We start from the raw sequence: 21592 nt of genomic DNA on the forward strand, positions 1-21592 counted from the left end.
ATATGATCTCTATGTTTAATACATAAGGGGGGATATGATTTCCATGTATAATACATAAGGGGGGATATGAGCTCCATCTATAATACATAAGGGGGATATGATCTCCATGTATAATACATAAGGGGGGGATATGATCTCCATGTATAATACATAAGGGGGGATATGATCTCCATGTATAATACATAAGGGGGATATGATCACCATGTATAATACATAAGGGGGGATATGATCTCCATGTATAATACATAAGGGGGGATATGATCTCCATGTATAATACATAAGGGGGGATGTGATCTCCATGTATAATACATAAGGGGGATATGATCACCATGTATAATACATAAGGGGGGATATGATCTCCATGTATAATACATAAGGGGGGATATGATCTCCATGTATAACACATAAGGGGAATATGATCTCCATGTATAATACATAAGGGGGATATGATCTCCATGTATAATACATAAGGGGGGGATATGATCACCATGTATAATACATAAGGGGGGATGTGATCTCCATGTATAATACATAAGGGGGATATGATCTCCATGTATAATACATAAGGGGGATATGATCTCCATGTATAATACATAAGGGGGGATATGATCTCCATGTATAATACATAAGGGGGGATATGATCTCCATGTATAATACATAAGGGGGGATATGATCTCCATGTATAATACATAAGGGGGGATATGATCTCCATGTATAATACATAAGGGGAGATATGATCACCATGTATAATACATAAGGGGGGATATGATCTCCATGTATAATACATAAGGGGGGATATGATCTCCATGTATAATACATAAGGGGGGATGTGATCTCCATGTATAATACATAAGGGGGATATGATCACCATGTATAATACATAAGGGGGGATATGATCTCCATGTATAATACATAAGGGGGGATATGATCTCCATGTATAACACATAAGGGGAATATGATCTCCATGTATAATACATAAGGGGGGATATGATCTCCATGTATAATACATAAGGGGGGATATGATCTCCATGTATAATACATAAGGGGGGATATGATCTCCATGTATAATACATAAGGGGAGATATGATCACCATGTATAATACATAAGGGGGGATATGATCTCCATGTATAATACATAAGGGGGGATATGATCTCCATGTATAATACATAAGGGGGGATATGATCTCCATGTATAATACATAAGGGGGGATATGATCTCCATGTATAATACATAAGGGGGATATGATCTCCATGTATAATACATAAGGGGGGATATGATCACCATGTATAATACATAAGGGGGATATGATCTCCATGTATAATACATAAGGGGGGATATGATCTCCATGTATAATACATAAGGGGGGATATGATCTCCATGTATAATACATAAGGGGAGATATGATCACCATGTATAATACATAAGGGAGGATATGATCTCCATGTATAATACATAAGGGGGGATATGATCTCCATGTATAATACATAAGGGGGGATATGATCACCATGTATAATACATAAGGGGGGATATGATCTCCATGTATAATACATAAGGGGGGATATGATCACCATGAATAATACATAAGGGGGGATATGATCTCCATGTATAATACATAAGGGGGGATATGATCTCCATGTATAATACATAAGGAGGGATATGATCACCATGTATAATACATAAGGTTCTGTCACATGTTCTCTGTAATGTACAGCGCTGAGCGAACTATTGGCGCTTTATAAATACTGTATAATAATAATAATAATGTACGCTTTCCCTTCCATGTTGCACATGCACAGCACCATCTGCTGGCGGACCTGACTCTCTGGATCAGTCACTGAACGTCTGGCTATAGACGTCTCACCCTTTTACCTATGAGCCTGCTTTTACATTCTACAATGTGTGTTACTACTCACCTTCCTATTGAATATCTTTGCAGTACACACCTAGAGGCGCTGTGTTTCTTTGTTTCCCTTCCGCTAAGTAGTTTCCAACAGTTTTAATAAAGTTCTTCAACATGTTATCTTTCTGTCAATTCTGTTCTGTGTAATTAGGAGTATTAGGTGGGTACAAGAACGGTGGCATAAGTGTACAGTATATATAGCAACTATATACCACTGACCAACAATTATTAGGGGGAAGGGCTTTTCATACTACCAGCAATTATTAGGGGGAGGGAATTTTGTTGCTGACCACCAATTATTGGAGAGGGGTTTCTTACTGCCACTGACCACCGCGGAGAGGATTTTCCTACTGCCACTGACCACAAATCATTAGGGGGAGGGGCTTTTCCTACTGCCACTGACCAACATGTTATTATTAGGGGAAAGGGCTTTTTCTACTGCACTGACCACCATTTATTAGGGGGAGGGGCTTTTCCTACTGCCACTGACCACCAATTATTAGGGGTAGGGGCAGATACTGAACACCAATTACTGGAAGAGGGTTTCCTACTGCTACTCATCACCAGTTATTAGGGGGAGAGGATTTTCCTACTGCCTCTGACCACCAATTATTAGGGGGATGGGCTTTTCCTACTCCACTGTCTACCATTTATTAGGGGGAGGGACTTTTCCTACTGCACTAACCACCAATTATTAGGGGGGATATGGTCTCCATGTATAATACATAAGGGGGATATGATCTCCATGTATAATACATAAGGGGGATATGACCTCCATGTATAATACATAAGAGGGGATATGATCTCCATGTATAATACATAAGGGGGATATGATCACCATGTATAATACATAAGGGGGATATGATCTCCATGTATAATACATAAGGGGGGGATATGATCTCCATGTATAATACATAAGGGGGATATGATCACCATGTATAATACATAAGGGGGGATATGATCACCATGTATAATACATAAGGGGGGATATGATCTCCATGTATAATACATAAGGGGGGGTATGATCACCATGTATAATACATAAGGGGGGATATGATCACCATGTATAATACATAAGGGGGGGATATGATCTCCATGTATAATACATAAGGGGGGATATGATCTCCATGTATAATACATAAGGGGGGATATGATCTCCATGTATAATACATAAAGGGGGGATATGATTTCCATGTATAATACATAAGGGGGGATATGATCTCCATGTATAATACATAAGGGGGGATATGATCTCCATGTATAATACATAAGGGGGGATATGATCTCCATGTATAATACATAAAGGGGGGATATGATTTCCATGTATAATACATAAGGGGGGATATGATCTCCATGTATAATACATAAGGGGGGATATGATCTCCATGTATAATACATAAGGGGGGATATGATCTCCATGTATAATACATAAAGGGGGGATATGATTTCCATGTATAATACATAAGGGGGGATATGATCTCCATGTATAATACATAAGGGGGGATATGATCTCCATGTATAATACATAAGGGGGATATGATCACCATGTATGCTTTCCCTTCCATGTTGCACATGCACAGCACCATCTGCTGGCGGACCTGACTCTCTGGATCAGTCACTGAACGTCTGGCTATAGACGTCTCACCCTTTTACCTATGAGCCTGCTTTTACATTCTACAATGTGTGTTACTACTCACCTTCTTATTGAATATCTTCGCAGTACACACCTAGAGGCGCTGTGTTTCTTTGTTTCCCTTCCGCTAAGTAGTTTCCAACAGTTTTAATAAAGTTCTTCAACATGTTATCTTTCTGTCAATTCTGTTCTGTGTAATTAGGAGTATTAGGTGGGTACAAGAACGGTGGCATAAGTGTACAGTATATATAGCAACTATATACCACTGACCAACAATTATTAGGGGGAAGGGCTTTTCATACTACCAGCAATTATTAGGGGGAGGGAATTTTGTTGCTGACCACCAATTATTGGAGAGGGGTTTCTTACTGCCACTGACCACCGCGGAGAGGATTTTCCTACTGCCACTGACCACAAATCATTAGGGGGAGGGGCTTTTCCTACTGCCACTGACCAACATGTTATTATTAGGGGAAAGGGCTTTTCATACTACCAGCAATTATTAGGGGAGGGAATTTTGTTACTGACCACCAATTATTGGAGGGGGGTTTCCTACTGCTATGGATCACCAATTATTGGGGGGGGTTCTCCTTACTGTCACTGACCACCAATTATTAGGGGGAGTGGCTTTTCCTACTGACACTGACCATCATTTATTAGGGGAAAGGGCTTTTCCTACTGCCACTGACCACCAATTATTAGGATATAATTAAATTAAATTAGAGAAGGGGCTTTTGTTACTGAACACCAATTATTGGAGGAGGGTTTCCTACTGCCACTGACCAACAATTATTAGGGGGAGGGAATTTTGTTACTGACCACCAATTATTTGAGGGGGGATTTCTACTGCTACTCATCATAAATTTATGGGTGGGGGGGGGCTCTCCCTACTGCCACTGACCAATTATTAGGGGGAGATTCTTTTCCTACTGCACTGACCACCATTTTTTTAGGGGGAGGTGCTTTTCCTACTGCCACTGACCAACAATTATTGGGGGGGGGGGGGCTTTTCATACTACCACTGACCAACAATTATTAGGGGGAGGGTATTCTGTTACTGACCACCAATTATTGGAGGGGGGATTTCTACTGCTACTCATCACCAATTATTGGGGGGGGGGCTCTCCCTACTGCTACTGACCACCAATTATTGGGGGGGGGGGCTATCGGTACTGCCACTGACCACTAATTATTAGGGGGAAGGGCTTCTTTTCCTACTGCCACTGACCATCAATTATTAAGGGGAGGGGCTTTTCCTACTGCACTGACCAACAATTATTAGGGGTAGGGGCTGATACTGAACACCAATTACTGGAAGAGGGTTTCCTACTGCTACTCATCACCAATTATTAGGGGGAGAGGATTTTCCTACTGCCTCTGACCACCAATTATTAAGGGGAGGGGCTTTTCTTACTGCCTCTGACCATCATTAGGGGGAGGGGCTTTTCCTACTGCCCCTGACCACCAATTAGGGAAGGGGCTTTTCCTACTGCCACTGACCACCAATTATTAGGGGGAGGGGCTTTTCCTACTGCCACTGACCACCAATTATTAGGGGGAGGGGCTTTTCCTACTGCCACTGACCACCCTTTATTAGGGGAAGGGGCTTTTTCTACTGCCACTGACCACCAATAGCTCGTAACACAAGTGGTTTGTAGGTGTTTGGATTGTGAAATGTGTAGGAAGGCTGTATAGAGAGCTCTCTCTGTGTCTCTTCAAGTTCTAATTGTTGGAGGTACACTTTCACTAGCTAATAAGAACACGCATGTAAAAAACCTCACTGTATGTATGCTTGCTCCAGGTAAGTGAACAACCAGCAGAGAAGCGAAGTACCGGGATGGACGCACTTACAAAAAAGTTAGCAACAGCAGCCCGTCTTTCCCTCATAACGGTTCCTCACACTTTCCCTCATCAAGTATGGCGTCCAACAACTTCCGTCCTTTCAGCTACGAGGGCGGAAGCGCCAGCAACCAATATGGCGATTGTGCAGATACAGTCGGTCGCCTAACATGCTTCATGGAAATCATGCCTGTGCAGTCGGTGGCGACCCGAGTACTATTTTACCCGACCTTGCTGTACAACGTGGTGATGGAGAAGGTCTCCAGCCGGAAGTGGTATGACAGGATCGATGAGACGGTTATCCTGGGAGCGCTGCCCTTCCGTGGGATGAGTGACAAGGTTAGCGCGCATGCGTGCTTCGCTTCCCGCAGACAGCTGGAGGTCGTGTGGTTGAATGAAGTCATAATAATATTAAACCTCTTATTTATCACAGTTATTAGTAATGGGGCTGTATACACACTGCTGAAAGCATGAAAGGAACACTTGGAAAACACATCAGATCTCAATGGGGAAAAATCTCATGCTGGATCTCCATACTGATATGGACGGGGTAATGTGTTAGGAACGTAAGGATGCCCCATCGTTTGATGGAAATGAAAATGATCAACCTACAGAGGACTGAATTCAAAGACACCCCGAAAATCAATGTGAAAAAATGATGCAGCAGGCTAGTCCACTTTGTTGAAATTTCATTGCAGCAACTCAGAATGGTCCTCAATAGTTTGTATGGCCCCCATGTGCTTGTATGCATGCCTGACAACATCGGGGCATGCTCCTAATGAGACGACGGATGGTGTCCTGGGGGATTTCCTCCCAGATCTGGACCAGGGCATCACTGAGCTCCTGGACAGTCTGAGGTGCAACCTGGTGGTGTTGGATGGACCGAAACATGATATCCCAGAGATGTTCTATTGGATTTAGGTCAGGCGACTGTGGGGGCCATTCAATAGTATCAATTCCTTCATCCTCAATGAACTGTCTGCATACTCTCTCCCCAGGAGGGCGGGCATTGTTGTGCACCAGGAGGAACCCAGGACACACTGCACCAGCGTAGGGTCTGATAATAGGTCCAAGGATTTCATCCCGATACCTAATGGCAGTCAGGGTGCCATTGTCTAGCCCAGGGGTGGGCAAACCTTTTTACTTGAGGGCCGCAATGGGTTCATATATTGGACCCGGAGGCCGGACTAGCTGCTGGCCGGCCCAGCCACTACCATGCCATCCATTGTAAGTATAGTAATATTCCCCCATAGTAAGCATAGTAATTATTCCCCCATATAGTAATTCATCCCCCATATAGTAATTCATCCCCCATATAGTAATTCATCCCCCATATAGTAATTCATCCCCCATAGTAATTCATCCCCCATAGTAATTCATCCCCCATATAGTAATTCATCCCCCATATAGTAATTCATCCCCCATAGTAATTCATCCCCCATAGTAATTCATCCCCCATAGTAATTCATCCCCCATATAATAATTCATCCCCCATAGTAATTCATCCCCCCTATAGTAATTCATTTTCCATATTGTGTCAATTCACTTACCTTTGCTCCGCGCGTTCCTCTCGCCGTGTTCCCGCGCCATTCCGGTCTTCAGGGCGGACTGTGAGAGGAGTTCGACACGCTGTCCCGCCTACATCCTGACAGGCAATGTTTGCCACGCTCCGCGGGCCGGATTAAAAGGTCTGCCGGGCCGTAGTTTGCCCATTGCTGGTCTAGCCTGTAGAGGTCTGTCCCTCCATGGATATGCCTCCCCAGACCATCACTGACCCACCACCAAAACAGTCATGCTGAATAATGTTACAGGCAGCATAACGTTCTCCACGTCTTCTCCAGACCCTTTCACGTCTGTCACATGTGCTCAGGGTAAACCTGCTCTCATCTGTGAAAAGCACAGGGTGCCAGTGGTGGACCTGTCAATTCTGGTGTTCAATGGCAAATGCCAATCGAGCTCTATGGTGCCGGGCACTGAAACAGGGCCCACTAGAGGATGTCGGGCCCTCAGGCCACCCTCATGAAGTCTGTTTCTGATTGTTTAGTCAGAGACATTCACACCAGTGGCCTGCTGGAGGTCATTTTGTAGGGCTCTGGCAGTGCTCATCCTGTTCCTTTTTGCACAAAGGAGCAGAAACCGGTCCTGCTGATGGGTTAAGGACCTTCTACGGCCCTGTCCAGCTCTTCTAGAGTAACTACCTGTCTCCTGGAATCTCCTCTATGCTCTTGGACTGTGTTGGGAGACACAGTAAACCTTCTGGCAATGGGCCGTATTAATGTGCCATCCTGGTGGAGTTGGACTGCCTGTGCAACCTCTGTACGTCCAGATATTGCCTCATACTACCAGTAGTAACACTGACCCTAGCCAAATGCAAAACTACCGAAAAACAGTCAGTAAAGATGAGTAGGGGAAAAAATATCAGTGGAATTTACCTGTAAAACCATTTCTGTTTTGGGGGTCATCTCATTGTTGCCCATCTAGTGCACCTGTAGTTTATTTCATTAACACCAAAGCAGCTGAAACTGATTAACAACCCCCTCTGCTACTTAACTGACCAGATCAATATCCCAGGAGTTTAATTGACTTGATGCTATTCTCTGATTAAAAAGTGTTCCTTTAATTGTTTTGAGCAGTATACATTTATTTATCACAATAAGTAATAGTGGAGCTATATATGTGTTTATTGACCACCATAAGTAGTAATGAGGATGCATATACATTTATCACAAAAAGTAATCACTGGGCTATATATACAGTGCTGAGCATAAATAAGAACACCCCAACAGATTTGTCAGAAAATCTTTACTTGCCTTTCAGAAGTAACATTTTCTATGGGACACTATACTACAAAATATTTCCACAAATGCGGGTCACTGATTGCAAACAAGATTTGTTAATTTGCACACACAAAAAAGTATTTTTCCTAACAAATTAATTCAAAACCATGTTGCAAAACTGAATACACCCCAGTGAAAGTCTTAGGAGTGAAACTAAGGTTTAGACAACAAAATCCTAATTAACAAGAATTCAACTCCAGGTGAGTCTATTCATTACACAGGTGTTCAGCAGACAATTGATTATAAAAGGGAGTTACTTAAAGAAAACCCCTCCCATTTCATGCTGCCAGCAATGGCACCACATGGAAGAGAAATGTCATAAGGCCTGAGAAAGAAAATCATTTCTTTACACATGAAAGGTGAAGGTTACAAGGAGATCAGCAAAGCTTATCAGCCAGGATACTGTAGCAAAATTGATACAAAAATTCATCAAAGATGGAGCTGCAACCATTTCACAAAGAGGTCCAGGCCATCCATGGAAGTTAACACCTTGACAGGAACATCTTCTGATGAGAAGGGTTAAAGAAAATCACCAGGCAAGTTCCCTGCAGTTTTGCTAAAGAAGTAGAAAGCCAAACTGGGGTGATTCTCCCGTGACACAATACGCTGTACACTGCAGAATGGCATGTATGAGTGTCGTCCATTAAGGTTGCCTCACCAAAGGCACATTCACAAAAAAACCTGCCTAGAATTTGCCAGGGCCCATGCTGAAAAAGAAGACTACTGGGATGCTGTACTCTGGATTGATGATAAAGATGAAGAGAAATGTTTTTGGAACTGATGGTTTCAAAACTATATGGCATCGCAAAGGTGAGGAGTAGAAAGAAAAATGCACAGTGCCTATACATAGTGGAGGCAGTGTCCTTCTGTGGGGTTGCATGAGTCCTGCTGGTGTTGGAGAGCTGCAATTCATTGATGGTATTATGAATTCACAGATGTACTCTATATATTGAATGAGAAGATGCTACCATCACTCTGTGCTCTTGGTTGTTGCTCACTTTTCCAACACGACAATGATCCAAAACACACCTCTAAGGCCACTGTTGCATTTCTGAAGAAGAACCTGGTGAAAGTGATTCAGTGGCCAAGTACAGTTGTGTTCAAAATAATAGCAGTCAGACATCACTAACCGGATCAATCACTGTTTTTGGTAGAAATGATATTTCTACATGGCAAATAATTTACTAGCAGGTGTAGTAGAGTAATAGAAATCCAACAGACCCAACAGTCATGACATGCATGCTGCTGATTCTGTGTAATTGAATCACTAATTGAAAGGGGCATGTTCAAAATAATAGTGTGGAGTTCTATTAGTGAGGTCATTCATTCTTTGAAAAACAGGTGGAAATTATTGCCCTTATTTAAGGAAGGAAGGAAGGCAGGCAGCAAATGTTGGACATGCTGGTTACAGTGCATTTCTCTCTGAAATTCTGAGGAAAATGGGTTGTTCCAGACATTGTTCAGAAGAACAGCGTACCTTGATTAAAAAGTTGATTGGAGAGGGGAAAACATATAAAGAAGTGCAGAAAATGATAGGCTGCTCAGCTAAAATGATTGCAAATGCTTTAAAATGGCAACCAAAACCTGAAAGACGTGGAAGAAAGCGAAAAACTACCATTCGAATGGATAGAAGAATAGCCAAAATGGCAAGGACTCAGCCAACAATCAGCTCCAGGAAGATGAAAGAAGGTGTGACGTTCCCTGTGAGTACTGTTACAATTACTGTAACTTTATATGTTTTCCCCTCTCCAACTTTTTAATCAAGGTACTCTGTTCTTCTGAACAATGTCTGGAACGACCCATTTTCCTCAGAATTTTAGAGAGAAATGCACTGTAACCAGCATGTACAACATTTGATGCCTTCCTTCCTTAACCACTTGCCTACCAGGCACTTATACCCCCTTATTTACCAGGCCAATTTTCAGCTTTCAGCGCTGCCGCACTTTGATTGACAATTGCGCGGTCATGCAACATTGTACCCATATGAAATTTTGATCATTTTTTTTCTCACAAATAGAGCTTTCTTTTGGTGGTATTTAATCGCCACTGGGCGCTTTACTTTTTGCGCTATAAATATAAAAAGTGCAAAAAATTTGGAAAAAAAAAAGTTTCTTTGTTTCTTTTATAAAATTTTTCAAACAGGTATTTTTTCTCCTTCACGGATGTGCGTTGATGAGGCAGCACTGATGGGCACTGATAGGCGGCACTGATGGGCACTGATAGGCAGTACTAATGAGGTGGCACGGATAGGCGGCACTGATAGACAGCACTAATGAGGTGTCACGGATAGGCGGCACTAATATGCAGCACTGATAGGCGGCACTGATAGGTGACACTGATTATGGGTACTGATAGACGGCACTGACCGGCATCACTGCTGGGCACTGACTGGCGGCACTGACTGGTGGCACTGACTGGCAGCACTGCTGGGCGGCACTGGTGGGCAGCACTGGTGGGTGGGCACAGGTGGGTGGCACTGGTGGGCACAGGTGGGTGGCACTGCTGGGCACAGGTAGGTGGCACTGCAGAGTGGCACAAGTGGGTGCACTGCTGGGCACAGGTGGGTGATCTGCTGGGCACGGGTGGGCGGAGCTAGTGGGCGCACTGCTGGGCACAGGTGGGCGGAACTTGCGGGTGGCACTGCTGGGCACCGATCATCAGGGCACTGATCATCAGTGCCCCGATGATCGGTGCCGATCCCCGCTCTGACAACTGCCGGTTCTCGGTAGTACTTTCCTCACGATCTGACAGCGTGAGGAAAGTGCAGCCGAGAACCGGCACTTGCATTTCCCTCTGATCAGCGTGTCATTGGACACCGCTGATCACGTGGTAAAAGGCCACTGTGATTAGCCTTTTACCACATCACGTGATCAGCTGTGTCCGTAGGACACAGGGATCACGGAGATCGCCATGTGCGCGCCCCCTGGGGCGCGCAGGAGAGCGCGTTCTGGGAGGACGTCATATGACGTCCACTCAGAACTGGCCGGCCGCAGTGCAGCTGTCATTCGGCTATCTGCGGTCGGCAGCTAGTTAAATAAGAGCAATAATTGCCACCTGTTTTTCAAAGAATGAATGACCTCACTAATAGAACTCCACACTGCTATTATTTTGAACATGCCCCTTTCAATTAGTGATTCAATTACACAGAATCAGCAGCATGCATGTCATGACTGTTGGGTCTGTTGGATTTCTATTACTCTACTACACTTGCTAGTAAATTATTTGCCATGTAGAAATATAATTTCTACCAAAAACAGTGATTTGATCAGGTTAGTGATGTCTGACTGCTATGATTTTGATAATAATTTGATTCCCTTACCGCTACCTTATATCTGGATTATATAGTAATTTGGATATGTGAAACAGCTTTGACATTGATTATGGTGGCAGCAATGACTTTTGCACGTTAGACTAATATTTAGGATAGTTTATATACACCGGATTTATTTATTATTTTTAAAAATGTATTCAACTGATTGGGTGGGGTTTATTTGGAATTTTGTGTATCCTGTAAATCGCTGTAATAATAAAAATCCAACATTTCTCATGTATGGCTATAAGAAGTATTGGATACGATTAATCCGCGCTGTTCTGTGACCTATGTGATGTAGTAAATTTCTGTGTGCAAGATGTAATTCACACCCATGTGTTTCCTGCAGTTGATTAAAGAAGAGAATGTACGTGGGGTCATTACTATGAATGAGGAATATGAAACCAGACTGCTGTGCCACTCTTCTCAGGTAAGTGATCTCGCTGGTTGGTCTCATGCATCATAAGCCCCGTGCATGCTGGAGTCTGTGGGTGGCATGTGGCATCGAGTGTGGACGTGTTGGAGCGGTTTTTGCATCGAGTTTTCGAGCCATTCTGGAAATTTTTAATCATGTCCCTGTATAGTATTTATGCCTTTAAAGTACACTTTATAAAGAGTTTTGAACAGATAAGACTTTTTTTTTACTTTTTTCTGACCTCCAGAACGGATTGATTGGTTTTAAATGCATTCCTATGGGAAAACTGTGTTTCGGTTTACGAGTTTTTAGCAATACGAAACGTCCCGGAAGACGCATTAAATTCGTAAACCGAGGTAGGCTTGTATCCAGTTGTGGTAGAGGGAGGGGCTGGAGCCAGGTTCATTCACATCGTCTTTCGAGGTGAAGGTCCATGTTAAGCAAAAGCAAAAAGGGAGGAAGCCGCACACTGGAGATCCTCTGTTAAAACTATATTGTACTAGCCAGTACCATGCAAGTTCACCCGAACCTCAGTCCTCTAAAATATTTAAAGAGGTTCTTCATCCTGTAAACAAAAATGTAAAAGTCAGCAGCTACAAATACAAAAACACACACCACTTACTGTACCTGTCCCAGGATCCAGTGCTATCCTCCGGCTATCGATCCAGCTCTTCACCAATCTTTGGGTCTCTGGTGCCAACACCTTAACTGTGAGCAGCTGGCTGTGATGCCTTGAAGGGCCACAGCCGGCTGCCAATTGCAAATGCGCAATCCGCTCTGTGCCCTGTGAATGGTCCTGCAGTCCCCTGGGACCTGTGATGTGCCTCAAGAGGCTGCAGGGAGAGGACGGAGAGCGAACTTCTGCTCCATTCACCTATGTGTTCGGAGCAGATGTGGAAACAGGTACTTGTCAAAACTAGGTACCGCCCCCCCCCCCTCCCTAAAAGAAGACATTCCAAATATGATGGGGGGGAGGAAGAAAAGTGGAATTTCCCTTTTTGGGTGAAGTTTCGCTTTAACTCAGCGGAGAGCTTATTCACAATTAACATTTACCAGTGGCTTCAATTCCAGTCCATGGCTTCAATCTCTCCTTGGAAGTTTAGCAGATCACTGACTGCTTAGGGAGCCAGCACCTGTACCTGGGAGTGCATGGACGTAATCCCTGCATTTCATAAAGACTGTTGTAGTCTTTTTTTTTTTTTTTTTTTTCATGTGTTCTTAATGTGGTGCAACATGCACCAAATTCTTGTACTTCTCTAGAACGTGTAGTTGAATTTGACACATGCTGCACTGCATTTAGAAAGCATGTGAGACACTTCTGCAAAATCTTTCTTCGCCAGTTTCTCTCTCTGTCTGCCAAGATACGAACTGTCAGTATTTTATTTTGACTTGATGCATTGATTGCGCCACAATGTAAAAGTGGCGCATTTTAGAACTTGGTGCACGAGTCAGAACCAAAAGTGTTGTGTATGGTTCATGAATTTGATGCAATTTCCTCCCACACTCCAAAGACATGCTGGTAGGTTAACTGGCTCCTGTCCAAATTGGCCCTAGTGTGCGTGTATGAATGTGAGTTAGGAACCTTAGGTTGTACATTCCTTGAGGGTTAGGGACTGATGTGAATGTGTAATATATATAAAAGCACTGCGTAAATTGATAGCTCTATATAAGTATCTCCTAGATTGTAAGCTCGAAAGAGCAGGGCCCTCGTACCCCTCGTGTATTGTATTGTTTCTGTCCTGTCTCATATTCTGTCCCCCTTGCTATTGTACAGCGCTGAGCAAACCCTTTGGCGCTATATAAATACTGTATAATAATATAATAATAAGAAGTACCTGTAATAATAATAATGCAGCAACAAGGGATTAATGCCAGAAAAAGTGGCGTAACAGCTTTATCGAATTTCCCCCAAAGTCGTCAGTGGAGCATTGGATGTTTGATAAGTTCAAAAAGCATCTGTTGATCTTGCAAGAAACTTGTGGTCAAGTCTGCATTCACACTTGTGCGATTTGTAGCTTGACGCGCGAAGCTCGATGCTCCAAAAACGCTCAAACTTAAAAAAAAAAACAAAAAACAGTTATTCTCTGTGGTGCCTGTTCACACCTGATTGCTCCAACAGGCACCAGAGAGAACAATTGATTTTTTAAGTTTGAGCGTTTTAAGAGCTTCAAGCTACAAATCGCTCAATTGTGAATGTAGCCTTAGGGTTTGTTTACACCAGCAGCCTTTGCTGCCGCTCTAAAAGATGATCGGTGGTGGATTGCTTTTTAAAATTGATAGGCAATGTGTCACCTCTTTACCAGCTATCTGAAAGCTAGAAAACTACCACTGCACTGCAACTGTGTGCATTGCCGCCCTAGGTAACACCCACTTGTGATGCTGAGCCTCTATAACTGAAATCCATTGAGTGGAAGGCCAAGGACAGTGAGGCAGCAGGGGAATGAGCTAGATGATGATGGATGTCCTCCAGCAAGAAAATGAGGTGTGCTGTATCTTACCTGCTGCAGCTTCTAATGAACACTGTGAGAAGCTTACAATGTGCAGTGAAATGAGAGTGAGCCATTTTAGGACAAGAGAGTGTCCTGTACAACTGTGCAAGACGGAAAGTAAGGCTGGAGGTCAGCTTTTAAAAAATGAACCAATGACCACTCCTATATTTTACATCTCACAGGTTCACTTCCAAGGTACATGTCTTGGGCAGACTTTTAATAATCTTCAGAGTAAAGTTGCCGTTCTCAGGCCTCCAGGATTTATAGTATTTCCAGGACAGTAAATATGAGCGTATTCGGCTTCATTTCAAGGCCCGAAACCTATTTGGCTTCACTGTCAGTGCTCACACTAGTACACAGGTCAGGGAGGCAATCCTTGGCAGCTTCTGTTTGAAGCTTTTCACATGGGTGTTTTGCTATGTATTACTTTCCCTTTAAACATTTCCTTTTGTCTCATGATTTGTCTGCAGCAGTGGGAATCTCTTGGTGTGGAGCAGCTGAGACTCAGCACTGTTGACTTTACTGGAGTCCCATCACTGGAGAACTTACAAAAAGGAGTGAAGTTCGTACACCGACACCAAGAAAAGGGACATAGTGTTTACATCCACTGCAAGGCTGGAAGATCTCGTAGTGCCACCATGGTGGCTGCCTACTTAATAGAGGTGAGAGTCCTGAAACAAATATGGCTGAAAGGAGACCTCAAAACACAATACACGTTTGGAAAAATAGGATATTTGTAGTCACCGTAAAAATCCAATAGACTCCATTGAGGGATACCGACTTTAACCACTTCCTGTCCGCCCCAGCATCTCTTTAAAAAGTTCTAAAGACCAAGGGGTGGGACAGGATTGGCGATCATGTGACCTCTTTGATGGCTGTCACAGTGGTCACATGTTTGGGAGCCGATTCTGCCAGGTGCTGACCATTTGTCCAGACCAAGAACTGTCTGCTGTCACAGCTCGGTTTCTGTTTGGGGAGCATGCTCTAAGCACACAAACATTAGCCACCCATTAATGCATATGTGCAGTGTGTGGGCGTTAAAACCCACCCTTTTAATGACGCATATTTGTTATGCAGGCAGCAACAGGTAATCAGTGCAGCGCTATCAATGGGAGAATAATCAGTGATGTAACATAAAGACTGCAAAAAAGATAAGTCCACTGAAAAGTGAACCCAATGAAAAATGACCAATACTCTGAAGAGTGAACACAATCGCTGTTACAATAAATGTAAATTCAAAAGCAATAAAAGTCCTCTGAAAAGTGAACCCAGTATGATGTGATAGTCTTCTGAAGGGTGAGCTCAATAAGTAGTGTTAGAAGATCTCTTAGTGACTCCCGTAACGCAGTGTGTCCTCCACCATAACGAGTGATTGTATTTGCTCTTCAGAGTATTGGTCGCTTTTCATTGGGTTCACTTTTCAGAGGACTTATGTTTTTTGCATTTTTTTTTATATTCTAATTTATCACTATTTATTCTCCCATTAATAGTGCTGCACTTATTTTTGATATTGGTGTATATTCCTGTACTTAATGCTGGCTGCGTTAGGTATTTATGTGTGATTTTTGCACAGTGGATTTTGAGGGTTTTTTTTTTTTTAAAAGCAACAGGTTATCATCCAGGTTATACTGCTGTCTACAGGAACACTGGACATTGGAAAACAAATAAAAACTGTAGGACAACTCAGGATCCTTCTTTTTCCTCCATAGCCTTCCATCAATCAATTCCATCTCCTTACAATATAAGCTCACCTCTGGAGCATGTTGCACATGCAACCCATATTTAGGGTGGAACATGTACCATGTTCCAGCACCTGCCCCTCTCTCCCCTTAACTCACCCCCCCAGAGTGACAGCAGGCAGGAGTTCTTCTCCCCGTTGTCTCTGTTTAAAAATAGTGCGGCTTTACAGGTCTCCAACCACACAGCCTCGTCATTCATTCACAGATTCCTGCGAATAGATAAACTACAACCCCATCTGCCACCGTGACAAATGGACTTGTAGTTTGAATGAACTGCAGGAACACTGATCAGCATGCCCATAATCCATTCACAACGCTGATCAGCACGCCCATAATTCATTCACAATTGCCTACAGCTCTGCAAATGACAGCCCATACAGAGGTACAGGCAACAGAGCTGTAGGTAGTGTGTGCAGGAGCCTGATCGCAAGTGCAATACTCTGCAGGCTCCTGGTTTAAAAAATAATAAAAGCACATTTTTTTACCTAGAAAAATACAGGTATGTGAATTTAATATTTTAATTGTAAAGGTGAACTTTAGCCTTTAATCCATTCTCCCCAACCCCTCTGTATCCATTTCTTTTTTTTTTTTTCCCCTCTGTCTTCCTTTACCTGTAAACTACCCCCTACCCCTGTCCCCCCAGCCCTTAAGGGCTATCCCTCCACACTGCCACACGTCAACATCTTTGTATTGCTGGCCTTGGAAATACCTTACGCCACAAGTGCAAGCTTCTTTTTATCCAGTATACATCTGGGGCATTCCCTCATTTGCATTCAGTGGAAGACAACCAGGTTTCAACTGGCACATTCAGGGCAAAGGTATGTATGCCAGGTTGTACGTGATTGCCTCTGTCTAATAGTATTTTGTCACTATCTCCAACTGTGGCTGGGAGATCTCCACCTATACCTGTGCTTGCATTTGAGTCCTAAATAAGTAATTGAAAAAAAAAATGATGTGTTCTACACCTTCCTTTCTAAACCTATCCAAGCTATTTTCCTGGGGTTGGGCTTTAATATTCTACATCCTACAGCCTATTATCCCTGCCCTACCTGCACACCTCCCCACTTATTTTAATACCCAGAAATTTCCCAAATACCTCATAACTGCACTAAAAGTGATGGTCACATGACCACCACTACCTCTTCCTCCCTGGATCCAGTATCCCTATGTGGGTGGGTTTGAACAGACAGTGCTTATATGTCAACTGAATTACATTTTCCTGCATGCAATGCTGACATTGCTGCAGAGCAAACCAAAGAGGAAAACAGCAGCGCCATCTGAGTGTAGTATTAAAAGAAAGCACACTATTTCATGGTTAATTAGCAACTGACATGTTACACATGTCAAACAAATCTCCTCTCCACGCTGTACACATCCGGACCCCTGCAAGAAGTGTGATCTTCAGCCTCAGCCATGCTGGTGGCTTTCAGAGCTCCCCAGATGGTACTAACGCACGAGTGCTGACCGCTGTGACGTCAGAATGGAAGTAAAGGCAGGAGGTGTCACGTGTTCGAAGCATGCATGCTCCTTCATCCTTCAGATGGCCTGACACACTGCTTGCAGCAGTCTGGATGTGTACAGTGCGGAGAGGAGATTGGTTTGACATGTGTGACACCATTCTTCATTTTGTCAGTTGCTAATTAACCATTAAAGTGCTTTCTTTTAATACTACACTCAGATGGCGCTGCTGTTTCTCTCTTTGATTTGTTCACAGAGTCGCTTTTTACACCTGGCAGCTTTCATGCAGTGTGTTTGAACTTTATCCCATATGGACTGACAATTATACCCCTATAGACTCATTGTTGAACTGCTTCTAGTGTTGGTTATCCTACACTAGTTGCCCCCCACCCCCAGCTACTATTTATTGCTCTGGTGAATGTGTATGCAGGTTGGGCTATACAATCCTGCAAGGCTGCTGTTAATCCACAACTGTTGGCCCAGAAAGCATGACAACTACAGATTGTGCTAAATAGCGCTTCAGGAGGCATGTCTATGCAGTAGTAGTAGTAGTTCCCAACAGGTCATGTGTTCAGGATTTGCTTTACTTTGCACAGATGCTTTAAATCAATGTGAATGGCTTTATACACTGCTCAAAAAAATTAAAGGAACACCTTTTAATCAGAGTATAGCATCAAGTCAATTAAACTCCTGGGATATTGATCTGGTCAGGTAAGTAGCAGAGGGGGTTGTTAATCGATTTCAGCTGCTTTGGTGTTAATGAAATTGATAGGTGCAGTAGATGGGCAACAATGAGATGACCCCCAAAACAGGAATGGTTTTACAGGTAAAGGCCACTGACATATTTTTCCTTACTCATCTTTTCTCACTGTTTTACACTAGATTTACATTTGGCTAGGGTCAGTGTCACTACTGGTAGCATGAGGCGATACCTGGACCCTACAGAGGTTGCACAGGCAGTCCCAACTCCTCAAGGATGGCACATCAATACGTGCCATTGCCAGAAGGTTTGCTGTGTCTCCCAGCACAGTCTCAAGAGCATGGAGGAGATTCCAGGAGACAGACAGTTACTCTAGGAGGGCTGGATAGGGCCGTAGAAGGTCCTTAACCCATCAGCAGGACCGGTATCTGCTCCTTTGTGCAAGGAGGAACAGGATGAGCACTGCCAGAGCCCTACAAAATGACCTCCAGCAGGCCACTGGTGTGAATATCTCTGACTAAACAATCAGAAACAGACTTCATGAGGGTGGCCTTAGGGCCCGACATCCTCTAGTGGGCCCTGTGCTCACTGCCCAGCACCATAGAGCTCGATTGGCATTTGCCATTGAACACCAGAATTGGCAGGTCCGCCACTGGCACCCTGTGCTTTTCACAGATGAGAGAAGTTGCACCCTGAGCACATGTGACAGACATGAAAGGGACTGGAGAAGCCACAGAGAAGGGTATGTTGCCTGTAACATCATTCATCATGACCGTTTTGATGGTGGGTCAGTGATGGTCTGGGAAGGCATATCCATGGAGGGACACACAGACCTCTACAGGCTAGACAATGGCACCCTGACTGCTTTAGGTATCAGGATGAAATCCTTGGACCAATTGTCAGACCTTACGCTGGTGCAGTGTGTCCTGGGTTCCTCCTGGTGCATGACAATGCCCGGCCTCATGTGGCGAGAGTATGCAGGCAGTTCCTGGAGGATGAAGGAATTGATACCATTGAATGACCCCCACACTCGCCTGATTTCAATCCAATAGAACATCTCTGGAATATCATGTTTTGGTCCATCCGACACCGCCAGGTTGCACCTCACACTGTCCAGGAGCTCAGTGATGCCCTGGTCCAGATCTGGGAGGAAATACCCCAGGACACCATCCGTCGTCTCATTAGGAGCATGCCCCGACATTGTCAGGCATGCATACATGTACGTGGGGGCCATACAAACTACTGAGGACCATTTTGAGTTGCTGCAATGAAATTTCAGCAAAATGGACTAGCCTGCTGCATCATTTTTTCACTTTGATTTTCGGGTGTCTTTGAATTCAGTCCTCTGTAGGTTGATCATTTCCATCAAACGATGGGGCATCCTTGTGTTCCTAACACATTACCCAGTCCATATCAGTATAGAGATCCAGCATGATATTTTTACCCATTGAGATCTGATGTGTTTTCAAAGTGTTCCTTTCATTTTTTTGAGCAGTGTATTTATAAGAGCTATTTTATCTAAGGGAAATTCCTTAAACATGGCCTGTTGGGGGGTACTTGAATACTGAGAACCACTGGCCTACCTAGAGGAAGAGGTTGGATGATGCTGGGTGTCATCCAACCAGGAATAGGATGACAGGAGAAAAGGAATCGGCATGTGTGGGCCTTTGTAGCAAGATGAAGGTAAGTATAGCAATAGGGCAGTAATTTCTGAGAAAGCAGGGGTGGAACAATTAAAAATGTGATGACTGTTTTGCTATATAACTGGTTTGTAGTAAGGTGGCTCTTACTGAATACTTTTATTATTTTTACAGAGACACAGATGGGAGCCAGATGTCGCCACTGCCTTCATAGCAAATATCCGTCCACACATTTTGATCCGCAGCAGACAGCATCAAATTCTGGAGAGGTTTTACCTCTCCCTCACTAACTCAGAATCTGTAGGGGGTGGAGGGTGACAACACGTTTAGCTGCAAGATTTTCTACTTTGTTCACGTTAAACACACACAAGACAGTAGAAAGGGCCGGGGCTGTGTGCTGTAACTCAGAACAACCAATGTGACTTCATTTGACATTAGTAAGACCAGTGAAAGCTGAATCCTGATTGGTCCCAAAGGAACTGCACTTAAAACAACATTCTTCAGTTGATTATGTTACCACAAATGAGACCTCGAAACCATCTGTTGACTGAAAATGTGTTTTTCCCCTACCTGTGTGTATGATCATTGTCCTCATTCGAAGGAACATTTTCCAAATAAAAACTGGACATAAGTCACTGATTAATTTTTTTTTTTTTAACTCAAGTATTTTTTATAATCCATAAGCAGTAGTAACCTATAAATACAATATATATATATATATATATATATATCGTAGTCTAGGTTCACACTTGTACTGGTGGTTGCAGGTGTTGGAATCCCACCTTTCTCCACCACAGCAAAAACGCGCTGCTGTTTTATAGACTCGCATGGCTGCCATTCATTCCTAATAGCACCCCCACACATCTGAAAGCACAGCGCATTTGCAGATGCAGGAAATCACATGGCACAAAAGCACCATGTGATTTCTCTGGAGGTGCATTTTAAAAAACGGTGCCGTAACCTTTTTCCTACATGAAACGCAGTCAGCAATCCATTCAAATGAACGGGCTGCTATGTCTGCGCAAACGCAACTCGGAGAGCGGCAAAGGTGTAAATCAAGCCTTGGGTAACAGTTGGATAGCAAGGTAATACATGAAATGAAGAATTAAAGTATTTGTAAACCTGATCACTAAAATCTTTTATTAACATGTCACTGTAATTTAAAAGTTATTATCAATATTTTAAAATCTCGCGGCTTCATTAAAATTATAGTTGGTCATTCTACCATGAAAGTATTTGTTCAGGCACTTCCTGTTATGGAGTGACAACTGTCTCCCAGTTGTGCTTTTACGTTCTCACCCCGTCACATAAATACCATTACACATTGCGTAGCGATATCCATGATGTGTTGCTAAGAAGTGCATGAAGACAGGAAGTGGCTGAAAAGGATTAGAGGAGATCAGTAGCACTAAGATGGGACACAGGGTGAAAAAAAAGGATTTTATGAAAAAATAGAATCAAAGCAAAATATTTGACACACGGGTTGGTTTACTAAAACCAGTGCAAAATTTGGCGCAGTTTTGCATGATAGCCAATCAGCTTCTATCTTCATGTGTTACAAGCGAGAGGCAGAGGAGCTCTACATTGAGCAATTAATCTACAAAATCCCATGTGACACTAAGCTGCAGGGC

The 21592-nt window shown here is 43.3% G+C and overlaps 1 protein-coding gene and 1 long non-coding RNA gene across 3 annotated transcripts in view; one reads left to right on the plus strand and one right to left on the minus strand.

Moving 5' to 3' along the window:
• The window catches only part of LOC149463088 (uncharacterized), a 547928-nt gene extending 542447 nt beyond the window's left edge, over nucleotides 1-5481 (minus strand). For both annotated transcript variants that reach the window (XR_016312512.1, XR_016312513.1), the window contains exon 1: nucleotides 5386-5481. This is a non-coding gene — a long non-coding RNA (uncharacterized LOC149463088). The remainder of the gene's footprint in view (nucleotides 1-5385) is intronic.
• Nucleotides 5452-20592, plus strand: PTPMT1 (protein tyrosine phosphatase mitochondrial 1). Its single transcript, XM_089675819.1, has 4 exons — nucleotides 5452-5712; nucleotides 11870-11950; nucleotides 14895-15086; nucleotides 20136-20592. Exons 1-4 carry the CDS (start codon nucleotides 5452-5454, stop codon nucleotides 20277-20279), a joined length of 678 nt encoding a protein of 225 aa, XP_089531945.1. The 3' UTR covers nucleotides 20280-20592.
• Nucleotides 20593-21592: the final 1000 nt, after the last annotated feature.

Source organism: Staurois parvus, unplaced genomic scaffold (assembly GCF_062004578.1).
Source record: "Staurois parvus isolate SC_StPar_1 unplaced genomic scaffold, SC_StPar_1.0 ptg000159l, whole genome shotgun sequence".
Lineage (NCBI taxonomy): Eukaryota > Metazoa > Chordata > Amphibia > Anura > Ranidae > Staurois > Staurois parvus.

Coding starts and splice junctions, on each gene's coding strand:
- PTPMT1 (XM_089675819.1), top strand. CDS start 5,452: ATGGCGTCCAACAACTTCCGTCCTTTCAGCTACGAGGGCGGAAGCGCC. Junction 11,951..14,894: donor TGCTGTGCCACTCTTCTCAG/GTAAGTGATCTC, acceptor ATTTGTCTGCAG/CAGTGGGAATCTCTTGGTGT. Junction 15,087..20,135: donor TGGCTGCCTACTTAATAGAG/GTGAGAGTCCTG, acceptor TTATTTTTACAG/AGACACAGATGGGAGCCAGA.